At 41.8% G+C, this 23,703-nt stretch overlaps 1 protein-coding gene and 1 long non-coding RNA gene across 2 annotated transcripts; both read left to right on the top strand.

Moving 5' to 3' along the window:
* The first annotated feature begins 1,428 nt into the window (after window positions 1-1,428).
* On the top strand, window positions 1,429-11,337 carry LOC112249053. Its single transcript, XR_002953304.2, has 3 exons — window positions 1,429-2,000; window positions 6,976-7,195; window positions 11,298-11,337. It is a non-coding gene; the product is annotated as an uncharacterized LOC112249053 (long non-coding RNA).
* Window positions 11,338-16,279: 4,942 nt separating this feature from the next.
* On the top strand, window positions 16,280-23,076 carry LOC112249052 (receptor-interacting serine/threonine-protein kinase 2). Its single transcript, XM_024418666.2, has 12 exons — window positions 16,280-16,297; window positions 16,455-16,600; window positions 17,314-17,467; window positions 18,530-18,679; window positions 18,945-19,087; window positions 19,234-19,283; window positions 19,435-19,584; window positions 20,017-20,102; window positions 20,322-20,390; window positions 20,485-20,626; window positions 20,780-20,956; window positions 21,582-23,076. The coding sequence occupies exons 2-12, from the start codon at window positions 16,455-16,457 to the stop codon at window positions 21,893-21,895; spliced, it is 1,581 nt and encodes a 526-aa protein (XP_024274434.2). The 5' UTR covers window positions 16,280-16,297; the 3' UTR covers window positions 21,896-23,076.
* Window positions 23,077-23,703: the final 627 nt, after the last annotated feature.

Raw genomic sequence — 23,703 nt, 5'->3', positions numbered from 1 at the left:
AACATTTTAACAATGGCCGCAGTGCATGTGCAAAGTCTCAGACTGATCCAGTGAAGAATTACATTACTGCACAATATTTTGTATTAAGTCTGCCAGGAGCTTGCTCAAAATGTGCCAAATTGGTCAATTGATACATTCAGGTACATAACTATAGAGAACATACAAAAAATGTAGTTTACACTCTAGGAATGTCATACATGATGAATCATTAGTTTATTCACCAACTTTCACACATCTAGATGGCCCAGGGACGGGGTGGCTGTGGAGCCAGAGACAGCAGTTGGGTCAAACTGTAGACACCAGGTCCTACATTTGAACATAAACATTGATTTTGTCAAAACAAAACTATGCTACATTTTATCTCTGGGACCCTCAGGATGACAAATCAGAGCAAGACTACTGAATGTAAGTACATTATTTATCTTCTGAGGTGAAAGTATCAAACCAGTTGCAGTGATAAAAGTTGTTGTTGTGCACTCTCCTCAAACAATAGCATGGTATTTTTTTCACTGTAATAGCTGTTATTTGGACACTGCAGTTAGATTAATGTGAATTTAAGCTTTCTGCCCATATAAGACATGTTTGTGTCCCGGAAAGTTGGCTGTTGTATACAAAGTCATTCTAGTCACATTAGTGCACGTTAGCAACAACTGTCCCGGTTTAGGGACACAGATCCCGTAGAGGTTTTTAATGAATATATACTACATACTCAATTTACATCACAAATAGTAGGGTTAGTATGAGTATTCGAACTCAGCTCAGGAGATTGGCTAAAACGAATGGGGGCAAGAAATGTGAATTGTTTTGCTCTCAAGAAAAGGGCACCATATAAAGTAATGATTACTGGGGTAGCAGTAAATGTAAAAGTTGACTAACTGGAGGGGAAGATTCCCAGTGTTTGTGATGCTCGTCATGTGGTACATCGCAGACAGCGTGGCGTGAGTGGTGAAACAGAAGAGTCATTGTTTGTTCTTTTGAGTTTTGATGTTGAGTCTTTCCCCAACAAAGTGATGTTAGAATATAATTTATTCTGTATGAGCTTGTGCCGAATACATTACTTTGTTACAGGTGTCAAGCTTATGGGCATGTGGCAGGAGGGAGGTTCCTAGGTGTGAGACGTGTGCAGAAGGGCATGAGACAAACATAGGAATGTGTAGCATTGGGGAAAGTAGTGGTATATGTTAATTGTAGGGGTGCCCATTGGGCTGGGAATCAGAAATCTCCCGTGTAAGAGAGGCAAGTTGAGGTTTCCAGGGTTAGAGTAGTGCAGAAGTTGTCATATGCTGAAGCAGTGAAGAAAGTCGAGGAAGATGGGTCAAGGGGGAGTGATCCCGAGAGGAGTGGTGTGAGTACTAGATCTGTACCAGTACGGAGAGATAGGCCAACAAGTGATATATGTTTCAGTAAGATTGGATTTTTTGCATTTATAGCAATGGTTATCAACTGTACTGCAGGAATAGAATGTAAGTTGTACAAAATTGAGATTGTGCTGGCAGCTGCAGAGAGGTATTTTGGGTGTGTGAGACTTGACATCAGAAGAGTTACAGGGTGGGTTAAGTGGTGGTGTCCCATCCTTTCAGGTTGTTGGCATGAGGTAGGACGAAATGTGTTGTTATGAGTTAAAAACATTTAGACTACGTTACCCAGCAGGCTATGCGGATGGTTAAGGAATGCCTTGCATGGCTAAACATGAAGTTTTCTAGCTGAAGTATATGTTCATTAAAAGTAGTTAAACCTACGCCCCAGTATGTCATTATATAAGGAACAAACATAACATGGTGTCAGATTGGTTGTCGCTATGACAAAGAGAAAAGAAAGGAGTAACTGCAAATTTCCGCGACGAAAATGGAACATTCTACCACAAGTCAAGTGACGTGAGTAGTCGAAGATGCTAGCTTGCAAGAGCGAGGACAACGAGCCGCAGCAGCGAGAGTGACAGCAGCGAGAGGGAGGCTGCATTGGAATCTGTTGACGAGCAAGTTGATGAGCAACATACTGAAGTAAGAGAAATTGACACTGTTCCTGTTCTCCGTCATGGATAGGCTTAGTCCTCCTACTCCTATGCAGTTAACAGGCAAATTGAAAGCTTCCATTTTTCTGCATGTTATTGGAGAGGATGCATTGGACATTTACAATAGCTTTCAGCAAGACGAGGCAAACTTGACATTGACTGTGCTAATGGCTAAATTTGAGGAGTACTTTGTACCAAGCCAGAACGACGTCACGTTTGAGAGATACACGTTTCTCATGATCAGAAACAGGGAGTCCGTTTTGACCAGTATTTTGGCTGAGCTGAACACACTGAGCAAAACGTGTGAATTTGAACATCTGAAAGACTCACTAGTGAAAGACAGGATAGTCTGTGGCATACTTGATAATGGACTCAAGGGGAGATTGCTGCGTGAGCAAGATTTAACTTTGGATAAAGTAGTGAATGTGTGTCGAGCAGCTGAAACCACCAGAGCACAAGCTAAAGAGCTGTGCAGGGACGTCAGTGTATGTAATAAAAAGAGAGGAGCAATACACACACAACACACAACACCTTACAAAACAAAAACAAGCAAAAGAGAGAAATCAAAACACTACATGTGGAAAATGTGGTTTTATCCACAAGCCAAAAAAATGCCCTCCATATGGCAAATCATGTAACAACTGTGGTAAAAAAAATCTCAAAATGCTGCAAAGCTGAGGCTACAAAGAAAAAGGTTCACAGTCGAGGAGATGGAAGAATTTAGTTGATTCTGTGGAAATATGCAATGCAGTAAATGCTGATTGGATTGTGCCATTGAAGGTGAATGAAACTACAATACCATTCAAGCTTGATACTGGAGCACAGGTAAACCTGTTGTCGCTGGATGGCTACAAAACACTGAAGGTGAATGAAACTATAATACCATTCAAGCTTGATACTGGAGCACAGGTAAACCTGTTGTCGCTGGATGACTACAAAACACTGAAGGTGAATGAAACTATAATACCATTCAAGCTTGATACTGGAGCACAGGTAAACCTGTTGTCGCTGGATGACTACAAAACACTGAAGGTGAAGAGCAAAATACACCCGGTGAAAATGAAAGATTACTGGTTATACTGGGGAGAACGTACCAGTCAAAGGTAGCTGCATAGTAACTTTACAGCACAAAGGAAAACAGTTCAGAGCACAGCAGCTGATTGTGGAAAAGAGTGTACAGCCTATTCTAGGAATCAATGCATGTGAAAAGCTCCATTTGTTGAAAAGAGTATGTAGTGACAGACTGAAAATGACCAAGAATCACTACTGGCTGAGTATGAGGATGTGTTTGAGGTTCTTGGATGTTTACCAGGAGAACACAAAATATGTACTGATGACAAAATGACGCCAGTTGTGCATGCATGCAGAAAAGTTCCCTTTGCACTGAGGAAAAAGCTCAAAGAGGAACTCGGACGTACGTCATCACAAAAATGGATGATCCTACAGACTGGGTAAGCTCACTGGTTATTGTGGTGAAAAAGAACGGCGATCTCAGGATATGTCTAGACCCAAGAGATCTCAACAAAGCAATCAAGAGAGAGCATTTCAAGTTGCCAACCAGAGAAGAGATAATGTTGCAGTTTGCTGGAGCAAAGGGGTTCAGTAAGCTTGATGCCTCATCAGGATTCTGGCAAATTAAGCTAGATGATGCAAGCTCAAGGCTATGCACATTCAACACACCTGAGGGCAGGTACAGATTTCGTCTACCATACGGGATTCTCTCAGCGCCAGAGGTCTACCACAAGACAATCCACATGATCTTCGAGCACATTCCAGGAGTGGAGACTATGATGGGTGACATCATCGTCTGGGGGTCCACATCATCTGGGGGACATGGAAAGTCAACCTAAAACTAAACAAGGACAAATGAGAGTTTGGTGTGAAAACACTTACCTTCGTGGGAGATGTACTCTGAGGATGGAGTCAAACCAGACCAGAGGAAAACATCAGCCATCAACAACATGGAACGTCCGAAGAACAAGGACGTCGTGAGACGCTTCATGGGCATGATCACCTACCTTGCAAAGTTCATACCTCAACTGTCAGCACAGTCCGCTCCACTCAGATGTCTTCGGGAACAGGAAAACTGCTTCAAAAACCTAAAGACAATCACAGAAGAGCCAGTGCTCAGGTTCTATGATCCAGAGAAAAGCACAAGGATTTCTGCAGACGCGTCAGTTTGGCCTGGGAGCAGTTCTTTTGCAACAGCATGACACATGGCAACCCGTCGATTATGCGTCCAGAGCCTTGAAAGGCGCAGAGAAAAAGTATGCACGAATAGAGAAAGAACTACTGGCAAGCACATCGGTTTCACCAATACGTCTACGGACGAGACTTCGAAGTAGAAACCGACCACAAACCATTGGTGTCAATCATGTCTAAGCCACTGAATGATTGTCCAATGAGAATCCAGAGAATGTTGATCAGACTGCAAATGTATGATGTGAAGATGATCGATACCCCGGGAAAGTTCATGTTCGCCGCCGACACTCTCGAGCAGTCGACAAGGAGAGCTTCGACACACAGAAAAACACTGCGATTCAGGCCTACCTCGACATGATCGTAGCATCACTTCCTGTGTCTTCTGAGAGAGTGGAGCAGATCAAAAGAGAGACTGCAGCTGACCGAACAATGACAGAGTCGAAAGAAATAACACTGATAGGATGGCCTGCACAGAAAAACAACTGTCCAAGGAGAATACAGGATTACTTGCTGTGCAGAGCAGAGCTCACCGTTGTGGATGACATAGTGTTCAAAGGCAACAAGATTGTCATTCCCATGACACTACGCAAAGAAATGCTGCAGAAAATACACGAGGGCCACTTGGGTGAGGAAAAATGCAAACGACGAGCATGAGAAGTAATGTACTGGCCAAGAATGAACCAGGAAATCAGCCAGGCCACTGCTTCATGTGAACTGTGTTTGACCTACAGGCCAAAGCAGCAAGCAGAGCCGCAAATACCTCATCCAGTACCCACAGACCCTACTACAAAATTGTCAAAGGTCTGATGAAAAAAGCACACGATGGAAAGACAAACAAAAACAGCAACACGACAAAAGTGCATGACACTTACCTGAACTGAAACCTGGAGATCATGTACGGCATCACTACAGGAACCTGGATGCAGCAAGGGTGTGTGCAGAGAGAAGTTGCACCGCAATCCTATGAGATCCAAACAGAGCATGGATCACAACTGAGACGAAACAGAGTGGATTTAAGGCTGCAGCCATTCACTCAAGGGACTGAGGATCATCAGGAGGATACTGCTGAAGCGTCAAATGCCTTTAGAAATGGATAATTCAGTCAGAACACCCTGACTGACAATGAATGCTGTCCAACTGTTTCAGGAAGCACTTCAGCAGAACGACCAAAAAGGACTGTCAGAGCCCCTGAAATGCTTATGGAGAATTGCTAAAAAAAATATTAAAAAAGGGGCACCTGGACTGAATGTTTTGTTATTGTGGAGAAGAAAAAAAATAGAGCCACAGAGTATTGTTGGACAGACTATATTAAAATACATTTGGGGAAAGAAATGTGTGCTATTAAAAATAGCATGTTATGCAGGTTGAGTAAACAAATGTGATGTGACATGTATAGTTACATAGAAAAGTAGTTATTTTACAGGAAAGAATATGTGTTATGTGTTAATAACATTTAGACTACGTTACCAGCAGGCTATGCGGATGGTTAAGGAATGCATGGCTAAACATGGAGTTTTCTAGCTGAAGTATATGTTCATTAAAAGTAGTTAAACCTACGCCCCAGTTTGTCATTATATAAGGAACAAACATAACACTAAATAGATTTAAATAGTGGAGTAGGGTGGTGTTGTTTTTTATTATTAGATTATTGTTTATGTATTTTGAGTGTTGTGTTGGATGGTAGGCTTTTTGTTTACGTATTTATTTTTTCAAGCAAAGTATAAGGGAGTTGTACTTCAATCTGTGGCGGTAATGCCACATTCATTGGATGCCAACTGCCGTTAAACCACATCGAAGGAGAAGGAGATTGGCAAGGCAGCGGCTCGTGTACACTAACACGCGGTAAATTGCTGCGATCCGACTAGGCCGCCCAGAGTGGCTCGCTTGTGGGCGTGCTGGCAGCATATGGCAGCATGTTCGGTCGTACGTTAAGAATTCAGCATAGCAAATTTGTATGAAGGTCTGGTTATTAAATGGGTAAATAGTTTAATCTATTCTCCATTTCATGAATTTATTCACAGGTAATATGCTCTAAAAACACTCAGGTGACAAACTTTGCTGCCCACATGGCTGGGAGAACCTATTAAAGTAAATACATTTATAAAACTATTATTAGCTAACTAGCTACAGTGCCAGGTTTTGTCATAAAGTGTGTAGCTAGCTATGTAGCCAATCTGTGTATGGACCGTAAAATGTTTGGTATACACATTAGTTCAGAACCTAGCTAAGAACCTCAGCTATCATAGCCAGTTGCTATGCTGAATTCTTGACGCACAATCGAACGTGCTGCCATATACTGCTAGCACGCCCACAAGCGAGCCACTCTAGGCGGCCTAAGCGGCACGCTGCAATTTACAGTGTAAGGAGCGCGGGTTTGAGAAGTGAGTGAATCCAGAGAGAAATAGCAATGGCGTCTTTTTTGTAGGCACTAACTCCGCCATGGTTCGTTGGACAAAGCCTATGTGGAAATTAATGTTTTTGTGATAAACGCCAAATATAAGGTACGAGGTCAACAAGTTGTGGAGAGCTTATACGTTTTGTTCTATGAGAATCTTCATCAGCTAGTCGCATTTTGTGAATTATGTAGCATATGTGATTCCGAAAAGCACAAAGGCTTCATAATTCATAACGGTCAGGTTAACTTATTGATATTATCTAGTAGAACAAAATGTATACGATCTCCTTAGGGTTTAAGGTAGACACAAGCTATTTTTGACATTCATCTCAAAACCCTATTCTTTCCCCATTCATTTTCACCATAGGATGGCTGAAGGAGCAAGAGGTTAGAACTTCAAGCTGGCTCTCTAAGGCGCTGCCATAAAGCGCTCGGCGGACATGGTGGCCCTTCCATTTTCAATGAAGCCTAGGCAGTGGTGATATTCATTCCCAGGAAAATGACCGTGTTCGAGAGCATCAAAGTGACTGCCGACTGACGGATTAACAAATTACCTTGCATCATAAATAACAACTCATTATTTTTTTGTAAGTCGGTCACAATTTACCCATGATACCGTGCTGTTTTGATCCTCTCCAACACAGCCCTTTGGCTTCTGCTCTACATTGTTGACCAATCACAGTAGATAACATGGCATGCGTGGTGAATCGTCAGGCTGTGTAGCTGAAGCTCATTCATATTATCCTATCATTTGTTGGCTAATTATTGGGCCTAATAGGCTACTGCAGTAAATTGATCATCACCAGTCAATGTTATCACACCATTGTCCGCTTTATGTCTTTCAAACTCCCCACCAAATATTTTCTAATTTCCTTAATTTTGTGGCTAGAGTCAAATACTTTGTGGCACACACTAGTCAATTCTGGCTGGCAGGAACTTTTCGGCACACATTAAATCATGATCATTCTATAGTTGTCTGACATCAAACGTTTCCCTGTTAAATCACAAAGCTTAACAGAAGATATTTTTAAGGCATTTTATCTCTCTATTTAAATACATTCTCACTTAAACTACAAATCTGTCTTCAGCCAAAATAACTGGTGGGGCGTTTGAAAGGAAATAAAGCGGGTGATGAAGACCGATTTACTGCAGTAGCCTATTAGGCCCAACAAATGATGGGTTAATATGAATGAGCTTCTTCAGCTACACACAACCTCTCCTTTTCAGATGAGCCTGTGTGAAATTCATTCAGGTCAGATTTCTTAACATGATTGGAAGGAGCAGATTCTAAGTTACAGGGACCTACAAACAAAAAATGTCACACTTTTGTTATGACAGCGGTTCTGTTCCCGTGACACTTAAGTTGATTGTTATATTCCATTATTTTCTTACTTTAAAATATGTGTGTTGACTGATCAGTGCAGCGGCATGTGTGTCTGTTTAATGAACAAAATAATGAACTATTGATTTGAATTTGCATGGCACAGCCATGCAGCCAATAAGCTGCACAGACCAGTAACATCATTAAACTCAAAATATGCTATTCTATTTTTCTTAGTCTTATGTTTCTTAGAACCTACCTAAAATAATTCATAATGGATTGCTTTGTGATGGTGTATATTCAATAGATTTATTAAAATAGACTCCCACCCACATCAGTATATACTCCCATTGATAACCAATAGGTGCCGGCATGCGTACAGGATGCATAAAAGTCTTATGCTGGCAAGAATGTGGTAAAAATGGAACTGTTTGAAAGGTGCTCATATAAACATTGGCCCCAAAAAATGTTTTGCGTCAATTCTGTCTGAACAGTGTATAAGAGAAAAGTGGGTAGACTATTGGACTACTTCTCCCGAAGCCCCCTGTTTATATAAGGATAGATGGTATATTCCACTAGCACAGGCTTCCTGACACAGATGGTATAGAAGGCAGTTGGTTGCAGCCCTCCTGCTTGGAAGGAGGGGGAAAGTAGGCCTATGTTAGGTTTATATTATGTCAACTTTTTTTAAAAATGTTGGTATTGAGCACATGAATGCCAATGCAGTCAATGATTACTCTAGGCACATTTATTCAATCAATACTGCACTTATTGGAAAACATCTTGCCTCCTGTGTCTAGTAGGCTTAACCTATACCAATCTCTCCCTTGACCTTGAAACAGTGTCCCATCAGCTTTTCATTTAGGGGCAAAAAATAAAAAAAATTAAGTGCTTTCCTCACCATCTTAAATAAGCATGCCCCATTCAAAAAAATGTAGAACTAAAAACAGATTTGGCCCTTGGCTCACCCCAGACTTGACTGCCCTTGACCAGCACAAAAACATCCTGTGGCGTACTGCATTAGCATCGAATAGCCCCCGTGATATGCAACTTTTCAGGGAAGTCAGGAACCAATATACACAGTCAGTTAGGAAAGCTAGGGCTAGCTTTTTCAAACAGAAATTTGCATCCTGTAGCACTAATTCCAAAAAGTTTTGGAACACTGAAGTCCATGGAGAATAAGGGCACCTCCTCCCAGCTGCTCACTGCACTGAGACTAGGACAGCTGATGTTCTGAAAGAGCTGTAAAATCTGGATCCCTACAAATCTGGGCTAGACAATCTGGATCCCCTTTCTAAAATGATCCGCTGAAATTGTTGCAACCCCTATTACTAGCCTGTTCAACCTCTTTCTTAGCGTCTGAGATCCCCGAAGATTGGAAAGCTGCCGCGGTCATCCCCCTCTTCAAAGGGGAGACACTCTAGACCCAAACTACTCTAGACCCAAACTGCTATAGACCTATATGCATCCTGCCCTGCCTTAAATTCTTCGAAAGCCAAGTTAAACAGATCACCGACCATTTCGAAACCCACCATACCTTCTCCACTATGCAATCTGGTTTTCGAGCTGGCCATGGGTGCACCTCAGCCACGCTCAAGGTCCTAAACGATATCATAACCGCCATCGATAAGACAGTACTGCGCAGCAGTCTTCAACGACCTGCCCAAGGCTTTCGACTGTCAATCACCGCATTCTTTTCGGCAGACTCGATAGCCTTGGTTTCTCAAATGACTGCCTCATCTGGTTCACCAACTACTTCTCAGATAGAGTTCAGTGTGTCAAATCGGAGGGCCTGTTGTCCGGACCTCTGCCAGTCTCTATTGGGGTGCCACAGGGTTCAATTTTTGGGCTGACTCTTCTCTATATATCAATTAAGTCGCTCTTGCTGCTGGTGATTCTCTGATCAACCTCTACACAGAAGACTTCATTCTGTATACATCTGACCCTTCTTTAGACACTGTATTAACAAACCTCCAAACAAGCTTCAATGCCATACAACACTCCTTCCGTGGCCTCCAACTGCTTTTAAATGCTAGTAAAACTAAATGCATGCTCTTCAACCGATAGCTGCCCGCCCGACTAGCATCACTACTCTGGATGGTTCTGACTTAGAATATGTGGACAACTACAAATACCTAGGTGTCTGGCTAGACTGTAAACTCTCCTTCCAGACTCACATTAAGCATCTCCAATACAAAATTAAATCTAGAATCGGCTTCCTATTTCGCAACAAAGCCTCCTCTCATGCTGCCAAACACACCCTCGTAAAACTGACTATCCTACTGATCCTCGACTTCAGGCGATGTAATTTACAAAATAGCCTCCAACACTCTACTAGGCAAATTGGATGTAGTCTATCACAGTGCCATCCGTTTTGTCACCAAAGCCCCATATACTACCCACCACTGCGACCTATATGCTCTTGTTGGCTGGCCCTCGCTACTCATTCGTCGCCAAACCCACTGGCTCCAGGTCATCTAAGTCTTTGCTAGGTAAAGCACCGCCTTCTCACCATAGCAACACCCACCCGTAGCACGTGTTCCAGCAGGTGTATTTCACTGGTCATCCCCAAAGCCAACACCTCCTTTGGATGCCTTTCCTTCCAGTTCTCTGCTGCCAATGACTGGAACAAATTGCAAAAATCACTGAAGCTGGAGTCTTATAACTTCCTCACTACCTTTAAGCATCAGCTGTCAGAGCAGCTTACTGATCACTGTACACAGACCATCTGTAAATAGCACACCCAACTACCTCATCCACATATTGTTCTTTTTTGTTGTTGTTGCACCCCAGTATCTCTACTTGCACATCTATCACTCCAGTGTTAATGCTAAATTGTATTTATTTCACCTATATGGCCTATTTATTGACTCCCTAATCTTACATTTGCACACTGTACAGTACATCGATTTTTCTATTGTTATTGACTGTATGTTTGTTGTTTTTCTCACACTGCTTTGCTTTCTTGGCCAGGTCGCAGTTGTAAATGAGAACTTGTTCTCAACTGGTCTACCTGGTTAAATAAAAGGTGAACTAAAACAATTCCATGGGAACAGAATTACACTGACTCCATTTTGTCACTTAAATGTAGGCCAAACAAAAACCATTTATTTAAAATGTTAACAAACCATACAACTCTATGCACTGACTACTTTGAACAAGTTACTCAGTAAAACAAACATTGACCGGAAAAACTGTCCAAATGAAGTTTGGTAACAGAATTAGTTTTATTCTGTTGCCAAACGTTGTATCTGCACAGGTTTCCTGTAAATGTGTTTTTGTAAAATGTTCAGTGGAAAAAGTAGTCCTTTATTTCGTATTGTTTTTATTAACCCATCCACCTTGTTTGTTTTTTGTTTTTTTTACAGCTTTTCTGCTACATATACAGTACCAGTCAAAAGTTTGGACACCTTCTCATTCAAGGGTTTCTCTTTATTTTTACTATTTCATTCATTGTAGAATAATTGTGAAGACATCAAAACTATTAAATAACACATACGCATCACCGGGGGCGAACTACCTGCCCTCCAGGACACCTACACCACCCGATGCTACAGGAAGGCCATAAAGATCATCAAGGACATCAACCACCCGAGCCACTGCCTGTTCACCCCGCTGTCATCCAGAAGGCGAGGTCAGTACAGGTGCATCAAAGCTGGGACCGAGAGACTGAAAAACAGCTTCTATCTCAAGGCCATCAGACTGTTAAACAGCCACCACTAACATTGAGTGGCTACTGCCAACACACTGTCAATGACACTGACTCTACTCCAGCCACTTTAATCATGGGAATTGATGGGAAATGATGTAAATATATCACTAGCCACTTTAAACAATGCTACCTTATATAATGTTACTTACCCTACATTGTTCATCTCATATGCATACGTCGATACTGTACTCTATATCATCGACTGCATCCTTATGTAATACATGTATCACTAGCCACTTTAACTATGCCACTTGGTTTACATACTTATCTCATGTATATACTGTACTCAATATCATCTACTGTATCTTGCCTATGCTGCTCTGTACCATCACTCATTCATATATCCTTATGTACATATTCCTTATCCCCTTACACTGTGTATAAGACAGTAGTTTTTTTGGAATTGTTAGTTAGATTACTTGCTCGTTATTACTGCATTGTCGGAACTAGAAGCACAAGCATTTCGCTACACTCGCATTAACATCTGCTAACCATGTGTATGTGACAAATAAAATTTGATTTGATTTTGATTTGATTTGAATCATGTAGTAACCAGAAAAGTGTTAAATCAAAATATATTTTGATTGTGGAGGCCAGGTCATCTGATGCAGCACTCCATCACTTTCCTTCTTAGTCAAATAGCTCTTACACAGCCTGGACGTGTGTTGGGTTATGGTTCTGTATAAAAACAAATGATAGTGGGACTAAGTGCAAACCAGATGGGATGGCTTATTGTTGCAGAATGCTGTGGTAGCCATGCCGGTTTAGTGTCCCTTGAATTCTAAATAAATCAGACAGCAAAGCACCACAGCACCATCATACCACTTCTTCCATGCTTCACAGTGGAAAACACACATGCGGAGATCTGTTCACCTACTCTGCATCTCACAAAGACATGGCGGTTGGAACCAAAAATCATTAGACCAAAGGACAGATTTCTAATGTCCATTGCTTGTGTTTCTTGGCCCAAACAAGTTCTTATTGGTGTCATTTGGTAGTTTCTATGCAGCAATTTGACCATAAAAGCCTGATTCACATTTACTTGAACTCTGTGAGGTGGTTAATTGCCAATTCCTGAGGCTGGTAAATCTAATGAACTTATCCTCTGCAGCAGATGTAACTCTGGGTCTTCCCTTTCCTGTGGCGGTCCTCATGAGAGCCAGTTTCATCATAGCGCTTGATGGTTTTTGCAACTGCACTTGAAGAAACTTTCAACGTTCCGGATTGACTGACCATGTCTTAATGTATTGATGGCATGTCATTTCTCTTTGCTTATTTTAGCTGTTATTGCCATAATATGGACTTGGTCTTTTACCAAATAGGGCTATCTTCTGTATACCACCCCTACCTTGTCACAACACAACTGATTGGCTCAAATGCATTAAGGAAAGAAAATCCTCAAATGAACTTTTAACAAGGCACACCTGTTAAAACCTCTGGGATATGTAGTCCCACCTCGCCAACAGCCAGTGAAAGTGCAGGGCACCAAATTCAAAACAGAAATCTCAATTAAAATTCCTCAAGCATACAATTATTTTACACCATTTTAAAGATAACATTCTCGTTAATCCAGCCACAGTGTCTGATTTCAAAAATGCTTTACAGCGAAAGCACCACAAACAATTATGTTAGGTCACCACCAACTCACAGAAAAACACAGCCATTTTTCCAGCCAAAGAGAGGAGTCACAAAAAGCACAGATAGAGGTAAAAATTAATCACTAACCTTTCAGATGACACTCCTAGGACTTCATGTTGCACATGTTATACATGTGTGTTTTGTTCAATAAAGTGCATATTTATATTTAAAAAAACTTTACATTGGCGCGTTAGGTTCAGTAGTTCTAAAACATGCGGAGATTGTGCAGAGAGCCATATCTATTTACAGGTATACTCATTGTAAATGTTGATGAAAATACAACTGTTATATATGAAATTAGAGATACACTTCTCCTTAATGCAACGGCTGTGTGAACCATGCAATAATCTGAGTACAGCGTTCAGACAACAAAGCAGCCAAAAAGATATCCGCCATGTTGGGTGGTCGACATTGGGTCAGAAATAGCATTATAAATATTCACTTACCTTTGATGATCTTCATCAGAATGCACTCCCAGGATAATGTCCATCATTTATGTCCAAATAGCTTCTTTTGTTAGGGAGTTTGGTAAACAAATACAAAAGCGCGTTCAGGTCCAGCCGAACGTCGGACAAAAAGTTCCGCTACAGCCCGTAGAACCTTGTCAAACTAAGTATAGAATCAATCTTTAGGATGTTTTCATCATAAATCTTCAATAATGTCCCAACCGGAGAATTCCCATGTCTGTAGAAAAGCAATGGAACGAGAGCTAACTCTCTTGTGACTGCGCCTCAGAGCCTGTGGCAATCTGCCAGACACCTACCTGGCTCATTCCTCTCTCATTCGGTCCCACTTCACAGTGGAATCCTCAAACAAAGTTCTAAAGACCTTTGACATCAGTGGAAGCCTTAGGAAGTGCAACAACCAATATCCCACTGTATCTACAATAGGGGCAGAGTTAAAAACCATACAAAATTTGACATACATTTCCCACTTCCTGGTTGGATTTCTTAGGTTTTCACCTGCCATATGAGTTCTGTTATACTCAGACATCATTCAAACAGTTTTAGAAACTTCAGAGTATTTTCTATCCAATACTACTAATAATATATGCATATATTAGCATCTGGGACAGAGTAGCAGGCAGTTTACTCTGGGCACCTTATTCATCCAAGCTACTCAATACTGCCCCCCTGTCGCCAAGAAGTTAATTCAAATGCATTCTAGGTCACCTCATGAAGCTGGTTGAGAGATTGGCAAGATTGTGCAAAGCTGTCAAGGCAAAGGGTGGCTACTTTGAAGAATCTCATATATTTTGATTTGTTTAACACTTTTTTGGTTACTACACGATTCCATACGTGTTATTTCATAGTTTATGTCTTCACTATTATTCTACAAATAAAATAACTTGAATGAGTAGGTGTCCAAACTTTTGACCGGTACTGTACATTTTACATATACATTTTTTGCATACATAAACCATGTGTCATGGAATCGGTACATCAAAAATCTCTTTGCATTTATTTTGCAACCGGTATGGCGATGCTGTCAACATTTCTGTCCCCTGAAACTTATATATTTTCCAATTCCTTTCAGCAAATTTGTATCTTTAGAGTTCTATGGTTTGTTAAACTGTTACGAATCCCTTCTGGCCCGACAGCCTAGGAGAGATGGTAACGAGACCCGTAACATAACTCATGCAAATTATAATAGTGAAACAGGAGAAGTGAGAACGAAATAACCACAGATCCCTAAATTACCGTCAAACACATGGTTTATTAGAAAACACACGGTAATGGGGGGGGGGGTCTAAACTAGACTAGCCTATTTCAACAACAGCTAACTAACCAAAAATACAGTGGGTGGTCCGCCCAGTTCTAACTAGTGTTTTTAACAAAGTTTACCTACGGGTAGTGTATGCCCATGGGCGACTTGTCTTGGTTCCCCCTTTTCCCACCAGCAAACAAACAAACACCATAATCAAAAACAATTATTCACATGTGAGGACAAAGTGATATGGAGGTCCTCAAACAAAAGATAGCTCAATACATAAAGAGCGATAGAGACATAGTAGTAGAGGGTGACCCAGCGTGATCTACAGACATATGGCATTTACAGAGAGATTGAGCTCCAGAGCAAACAACTGACAGGGTTTTTAAACCAAGGGAAAGGAACTGTGATTGGGTAGGAAACAGGAGGAGGTGTGTCTTCTGATTGATGGGTGACTGATTGGGGAGTGATGATTTTCACCTGTAAGGGGAGAAGGAGAGAAAAGAACACAGGATACATACACACACACAGGATACCTGTATCCGTAACATAAACTTTGAAATCAATGGGTTTTGTTTGGTGTACATTTTAAAGTGACATCTCAGCGTAATTCAGTTACCATGGAATAATTGCCTTAAGGATACTTTGTTCCCAAAACTACTTAATTCTTGACTGACATATGTAAAAGTGAAAGGACTGAAAAGGATTTCCTCATGCCTCCTGTTGAGTGCTGTTAGGGGTCAGAGTTGGGAAATTCCCAGTTTACTTCATACATTATCAGCGGAATGAGTTGTTCAGGATTCAGTACCCACTAGGGACAGAGGTCAGTTTTGATTTACATTTAGTTGAGTTGTCAACTAACATGAATTCAGAGTGAAATCAACAGAAATATTCACTATGTCATTGCATTTAGGTTAAAAGTTGGGTGAAAAATGACGAAATGCCCTTATATTGATAACTTTTTGGAAATCCAATTAGTTTTCCACGTTGATTAAACATTGCCATGTAGATTTTGAGGGGTTGAAATCACGTAGAAACAACGTTGATTCACCCAGTTTTTGCCCAGTGGGTAGTTGAATCAGGAGTTGTTCAAGCCTATTTATAGCCTAGCTGTTAGCTGTAGATCTATCTGGTGTGATGTATTGTATTCCCCCTCTTACTCTCTCTCAAATTGAAGTTATGCCGCCGCCTTTATCCGTGGTTACACCATCGACAGTAAAAGAAGAAGAAAGACTTCATCCCTCATTTTGTATTTCCTATGTAGCTCGCCAGGGGATTTCCGTGAACAAAGCAGCCAATCGTGTAGATGTAAACACACTGTCATTATAGCACACGCGGCTGGTCGCTGTTCAATTTGTCAGTGCAGTGAAAGACAAATACATTAGTCCCATGGCAGGGCAACAAGCAAGATAAAATAAAACTAAGTTGTATTATTATTGAGTCGACTGGTTTCTGTTCCTATCAGATGGCGGTGGAAACTGTTCGTGAAGAGGACGTGCTAAATGTGATCTTGTGCGGAACCAGCGCAGGCGGGTGTCTTCGGGGTACTTACCGGAGAACAGAGCTACAGGTGTCAATCAAGCTCCTGTCGTCTCGCACTGCAAGTCGAAGGTAAAATTGGTATAACTCAAATGCAATGACAAAGTCTCTCTCTCTCTCTCTCTCTCTCTCTCTCTCTCTCTCTCCTCTCCTCTCCCTCTCCTCTCCTCTCCTCTCCTCTCCTCTCCTCTCTCTCCTCTCTCTCTCCTCTCCTCTCTCTCTCTCTCTCTCTCTCTCTTCTCTCTCTCTCTCAAGTCAAATGGCTTTATTGGGATGGGAAACATGTTTACATTGCCAAAGTAAGTGGAATAGATCATAAACAAAAGTGAAATAAACAATCAGAAATGAACAGTAAACATTACACTCACAAATGTTTCTAAATAATAGACATTTATTTTAAAAGTGTTATTACTAGCCATGTGCTTATGCTTCACTGGTTGCTCTCTTGTGGCATCAGGTTACAAATATTGCTGCTGTGATGGCACACTGTGGTATTAAACATAATAGATATGGGAGTTTATCAAAATGTGATTTGTTTTCAAAATCTTTGTGGGCCTGTGTAATCTGAGGGAAATATGTCTCTCTAATATGGTCATACATTTGGCAACAGGTTAGGAAGTGCATCTCAGTTTCCACTTCATTTTGTGGGCAGTAGGCACATAGGCAGACCTGGCTCTCCAGAGAAGACAGGCTAGAGCGGCCTCTCTCTCTGATGCGTGTGCGTTTTCAGGGTTTGTGTGTTTTTATATGTGTTTACTGCATATGTGTGTGTATATTCTAAACAGTGAGTGGACTGAGTGGATGGGAGACGTGGCTGTGGTCAGAAAAGTCCATTCAGAGAGGGTTTTGGTTCCTCTGGGTGTGTACAAGGCCTGGTGTCTGATGGGCCTGCTGTATGACTGGATGCCCGAGGGCTCTCTACACTCTCTACTATACCAGGTCAGTATAATATATGAATATATAATATATATAATATAATATATTTCCCTTGGTTGCGGCCTACAGAACAGCCTCAATTTGTCAGGGCATGGACTCTACAAGGTGTCTGGAAACGTTACACAGGGAATGCTGGCCAATGTTGACTTCAATGCTTCCCACAGTTGTGTCAAGTTGGCTGGATGTCCTTTTGGGTGGTGGACCATTCTTGATAAACACGGGAAACTGTTGAGCAGGAAAAACCCAGCAGCGTCACAGTTCTTGGCAAACCGGTTCGCCTGGCACCTACTACCAAACCCCGTTCAAAGGCACTTAAATATTTTGTCTTGGCCATTCACCCTCTGAATGGCAAACATACACAATCCATGTCTTAATTGTCTAAAGGCTTAAAAATCCTTCTTTCACCTGTCTTCTCCCCTTCATCTACACTGATTGAAGTGGATTTAACAATTGACATCAATAAGGGATCATAGCTTTCACCTGGATTCACCTGATCAGTCTATGTCATAGAAAGAGCAGGTGTTCTTAAAGTTGTGTACACTCAGTGTATATCAACAAACTGCTGGTCAGAGCTTCGATAGACACATATAAAGTGAATCAAATAAAGCCCTTCTTTTGATTGCTTTATTTACAATTCCTGTGTCTTCATGGAGAACAGTGCTGTCCTTTCACCCACATACTGTGTCTGGAAAGCCCCTGGCTGCTGCAAAAATAGATCTCTCTGTCATCAGCACTATCACTGCCTTATTTACACAAAGAGCTTTTCCTGGTTCAGGAGAAAGTGCCCTGGCTGGAACATAACTTCAGACAGTAGACGTGTGACTTCATTCCACTGCACATGACTTAGACTGTCTGTGGTTAAACTGTGTTTACATACAGTAAGTTGTGTTGTGACCATGTTGAATTCTTTAGCATTTTCAGTTCACAATTTCAACTTTGTGTTGTCATGTGCTTCCCCCCCACAAGTCATTCTCAGTTCCCATTTATTTATGATCCATTTTACTGAAGTGAATCGAGTTCATGCTGAATCTGTTGAATGATTGTAACTCTTGTTGTCCCTGCCAGACCCAGCTGTATCCAGGTCTACCCATGAGTTTCATGCTTGGCATCCTATTAGATGTGGCAGAGGGGTTGTGCCACCTCCACTGCATACCACTCCCCCACCAGGCCCTGAAACCCACCAATGTTCTCCTGGACCAGCAGTACCGGGCCAAGGTAGAGAACAGTGACTGATAACTGACCCAGTCCTGCACGACAGAAACAAAAACCTTCTCTCTGAGTAGTGAAACTAATGTGAGAAAGAACTCCATTTGATTGATAGTATATGATCCATGGGATATGGTGTATTGTGAACAGTTACAGGTATAAGCTTTACAGTGTACATGTGTGGGTTTGAGTCTGTGTTAGAGCAGGTGTTTTTGTCGGTTTGTGCGTGGATGTTTATGTTCATGTGTGTGGGTCTTCATGTTCCTACTTCCAGTTGAGTGACTGGGGCCTGCCCAGGGAGTGGAGGGTTGGTTCCTCTCTCTCTGCTGGAGAAGGGCCCTGCTTCAGGGACTTGGTGTACCTGTCTCCTGAGGCCCTGACAGGGACCACACCCTCTGTGGAGGCAGACATGTACAGGTGAGGTCACCTTTCACGATCCTGCCACTTCAAACAGTCATATTCACCAATTCAGTTTACCAGGTGAGGAAGGAGGGGTTTACCACTTCTACAGATGCCTTTACTAATGAACATGCAGCTACCCAATTAACATATTCTCTCTTTAGCTTTGGTGTGCTGCTGTGGGAGACTTTGAACAGAAGACAACCGTGTGGAGGTGTGTCTCTATTTATTTCCGTCTGTTCAAAGAACAGCTCTTGTTTCTATCAGCGGAGACTAGGCTATACCTGGCCGTGTATCATACAGTCTCAATATTGTATTACGTTTAGAATTTGTAACACATCATGTCATTGTCTATACCCAAGCAGATTTGCTCCAGCTGCTTTCAGGTGAGGATGGGGTTGGTTCAGGCCTGGAGGGTGAGCTGCTACCCAAGAATGTACCCCACTGCCATACCCTCTCTCAGCTGATGACCAGCTGCTGGAGCACTAACCCACACAGCCGTCCAACAGCAGAGGGTAAGTCTGTTTGTGAGGGTGAATCAGAGTATAGATATACAATGGTGACGAGAGCAGCTGTGCCTGGACCTTGATCTCTCCCTACAAGACCCCCGTCCTTGACTGGTTACTTACCTGCCTGTTAAGGACAGGTGACAGGCAGATCCACTTGCAGCACCCACTTCCTCTCTGTTCCATATGCCGAGACTGAGAGATACAATCCCATACCCTACTTCTGCCACTTAGTCAATGAGACTCTTTGAATCTTCTCATCTAAATTGTGTGTACCTGTTTATTTTCTGATGTTAGTCCCTATCCATGTATTTCATTGCCTATGACTGTCATGTGGGTGTTAAAAAAATGTGAACTTTTGGTGCCTTATGGCCAATGTGATGTTTACTTGGCAGGACATCTTTCTCATGTCCTCTTCTTTCTCTTGCTCTCTGTCCACAGACTGTGCACTGGAATTGAGGAGCGCCATAGCAACCTTTGATCCTGATGCAATGACAAGGGCTACCCTCAGTGTGAGGGAAAGCAAGGTACAGATCATCCTCATTTAATAAGTTCTATTACACTCCGAAGTCCGATTTTCTCCATGTCCACAACCCTGATCTGCTATCAGGTTTTATTTTTGACTGAGGGAATCAGGATATGTTTCATGTGCTTTTAATCTGTCAACAGTTACTACTGAAAACAGTAAATAGACCTGTCACTAATCATCAGCGAACATGTGTATGTGATTTCTGTCCCTTTACCAGGAGAGGGCGCTACATGACTCTAAAATCCATCCTGTGAAGGATGTTCCCATTGAGATAAACAACCTAGAGGTGAGATTGGTTCACATTTTTCTGATATTCTGATTGTACTTAATGCTTGTGATGTCTATTACGTTGAAAACAATATTTACATATCTCATACTAGGCCTGCGCTGGTCCCGGAGACACTAAATGTATGGGCAACAAGACACTGTCCTTTCCACAGACTTCCTGCCCTAGTGAAACACTCCCTAGTCCCCCTACAGCCATATATACAGGGGAAGCATCCCAGAGGAGGCACTGTCAGGGTAAGAACTTAAAACTGATCGATAATGAGAGCAGTTTGTGAATGTGCTCAGTTTGTTGTCAGTGAAACCATCCTCTTATTTATCTTCTTTATTAAATAATGATTCATTTATACCTTATCGCGGACAGTCTAACAGCAACGTGTCTCTCCCCAGACTGTGTGACTGGCTGTGTGGTGTCTTCCACCAGTCCCAGCAGTGGCCTGGGTCCTGAGCATCCCAGAGGGACAGGAGGTGTCGCCCAGAGACAGAGCCCACCACCCCCACTCTCCTCCAGCCCCTCAAAAGCCCTCAGACAGAGCCCTCTCAACCAGCCCACTGCCAGCTCCCATGGTAGGAAATGTGTTTAAGCTTAGACCTCCCACCTATTACCCTGTTTTGTCTGCAAACTTATGTACAGTCCCAGACTGTAGCTATCTAGAATATACTTATCTTTTTCTCGCATGTTTCTTAAATGTTGCTGAAAAAGGTGAAGACAAAGTAAAGCCATATGAAAATGAGTAGACGTTACAAACAGTGCCTCCCTCTGTGTGTTTGCATGTGCACAGTAAGCAGTTTTGGGGATTGCTGGTTTCCTGGATGGCCATCCTTTCACAGTCTTATCTTTATCCAATGCGTTTCCTCCCTTGAGGATCTTTGTTTCTCTCTATAAGTTGTCTGTTGTCCCAGTAAATGCTCGGAGTCCAAATATATATATTTTTTAAAGCAATACATGGCTACTAGACATTTTGATGGTGATTAATGTGTTGAATAAGAGGGTAACTTGTCTAGTAGGGCTATACATTTCAATCTTCAGTGAAATAATCTCCTGTACGTATTACTGTCTTTCATATCAGATAGCTACTGATATTTCTCAAGGTCCCCTCTACATGATTTGTGTTTTATAAGTGTGTGTGTGAGAGATGTGATATCCTAGTGTTTGTATCATCCCTGAAACTTCACCCTCCCTTCTTGTCAGCAGCTGCACGGTGTGTGTCTCCGACTCCGATGGCGGTGAGCTGTTGTCGTATCCTGCGCGAGAGGCGTGAGGGCATCATTCGAGGCATGACGGAGGGACGACTCAACAACCTACTGGATGTGCTCATCTCACGGCGGGCCCTTCCCCTGGAGGCCTATGAGGTCATCTCTGCCTCTCTGACACTGACCGCTCGCACACGTTCCCTACTGGACACCTGTACCTGTTTAGGGGAACACGCAGCTTCCCTGGTAGCTACCACCCTTGGTATGATGTCCATTGCCACCAATCGTGGCCCTTCACAGATGTCTCACTGAAGGTGGATGGATGGTTATTAGAATGGTGGTTGTGTAGTGAAAGGCCCCTAACCAAATGTATCAAATGTCAATTGAGACTCAAATGTCAATTGAGACTGGAGCCTTGGAGTGAAGAGCTGAGGAACCCTAACCAAATCTAATCTATACTCACTCAAGTCTAATACAGACCACGGTCAGTCAGAGTGAATATACATTGGAGAACCTGAGATTCCTAATTTCATCAGAAGAGCTGCAATGACTCATCTATATCCATAGAGATCCATGTTGGGGACACGCCTGTCCATGCCTTTGATAACTCTTGAGTTTTCAATCAGAGTGGTGCTACCTCTGAAGTTGATGTTAAATAAATGTTTGATTAGAGGAAGATTCTGTGACAGTCAAATGGTAGAAACAATAGTGTTGGAGAGAAACCAATGAGAGTGAATAGCTGTGTGGATGATTCATCTGCTTTGATCATGTTTATGACCCATCACTAGCGATTAATGAGTGATAACTACTGAGCTTAGCACACAGAAAACAGTTTGTTCAATATTAGATGCTACGTTTTCTATGTTGTGTCATGACTTTTGGCCCTCTCTCTGCTCTGTGGGTTATTATGTGGTGCCACAATGTAGCTCGTCTTTTGACAGGCTGTTTGTAAAGTACATATTGTACAAAACTATATGTTCAACATAGTTTGGATTGTCCTGTTCAGCAGTGTCTGACTTGGTATCTTGTAACAAGATTATTATCTGTTGGTTTATCAGATAAAATAACTGAACTTAAGTCTCATTTTATGCCTTTTTTGCAGGTTGTTTGTGTTTGTATATCTGTTCAATCCTTTAATCTGTAGGTCATTGTCACATTCCCCTCAGGGTACCTTTTGATTTTGTTGCCCTTCTCGCGCAACACGCCTTTTAACAGTCAGTACATGTCTAATTGCATGTCTGGTCTTCACACAGTACCAATTGTCACACATTGTAAGTACAGTCTAAAGACGTTTATGTACTAAAAGGGTAAAAAAGGGGTCTTGTCAAATGAGAGGCCCAGTGAAGTTTTGGCCATAGTGTACATATTTGTGTTGTTGTTGGTCTGTTCAACATCATGCAGAAGACAGTAATTTCCTCAAAGCACTGTCTGTATGTGAATAGCCTAATGATCTGAATATTTGGAGTTGAATAATAAAGCAAATTAATCTCTAACAACATTAGATCAAGACTCCTCCTTGACACTCAAGCAGGTCTTTTCTTGTTGGTTTTGGAGTTCATGCACTCAGAAACAAAGAAAGATGTTTAAAAGAGGCTGTAATTTCCACCCAGTGGTGTAAAGTAGGTCTACTTGTAGAATTGTTGCCTATTACTGTTGCGCTCAAATATATTGCCCACTGGGCACACACGCACTTGTTGTATCAATAATGTTTCCACACAATTTCAATGAAATTACGTTGAAACAATGTAGAATATACGACTCATCTGTGCCCAGTGGGTGTTTTCTCATTTCAAAACTGGTTGAATGGCTATTTTCACCCTGCCGGCACCTGCAAATTACCACCGGTGAGATAAATTACACAGTAAATGAGAATCAGTTCACTTCCCTCCAACCAAATGAGTTTCATTTGAAATCTGAATAATTCATTATAGGTCATTTGTTTTTCTTCATTTTTGTTTCTTGGTCCAGTGCAGTTGTAAATCAAACAAATACACCGTGAACACAAAGTCTGCGTGTGTGTGTATATATATATATATATATATATATATATGTATATTTGAAAACTTATTTTTGAAGAAAATAAATAGACAAGTGTTCTAGTACACTGTATTTGACAGCGA

The sequence above is a fragment of the Oncorhynchus tshawytscha genome, linkage group LG04 (genome assembly GCF_018296145.1).
Source record: "Oncorhynchus tshawytscha isolate Ot180627B linkage group LG04, Otsh_v2.0, whole genome shotgun sequence".
NCBI classification, from domain to species: domain Eukaryota; kingdom Metazoa; phylum Chordata; class Actinopteri; order Salmoniformes; family Salmonidae; genus Oncorhynchus; species Oncorhynchus tshawytscha.
The sequence above is the reverse complement of the archived record's forward strand: the minus strand, read 5'-3'. Positions and strand labels throughout refer to the sequence as shown.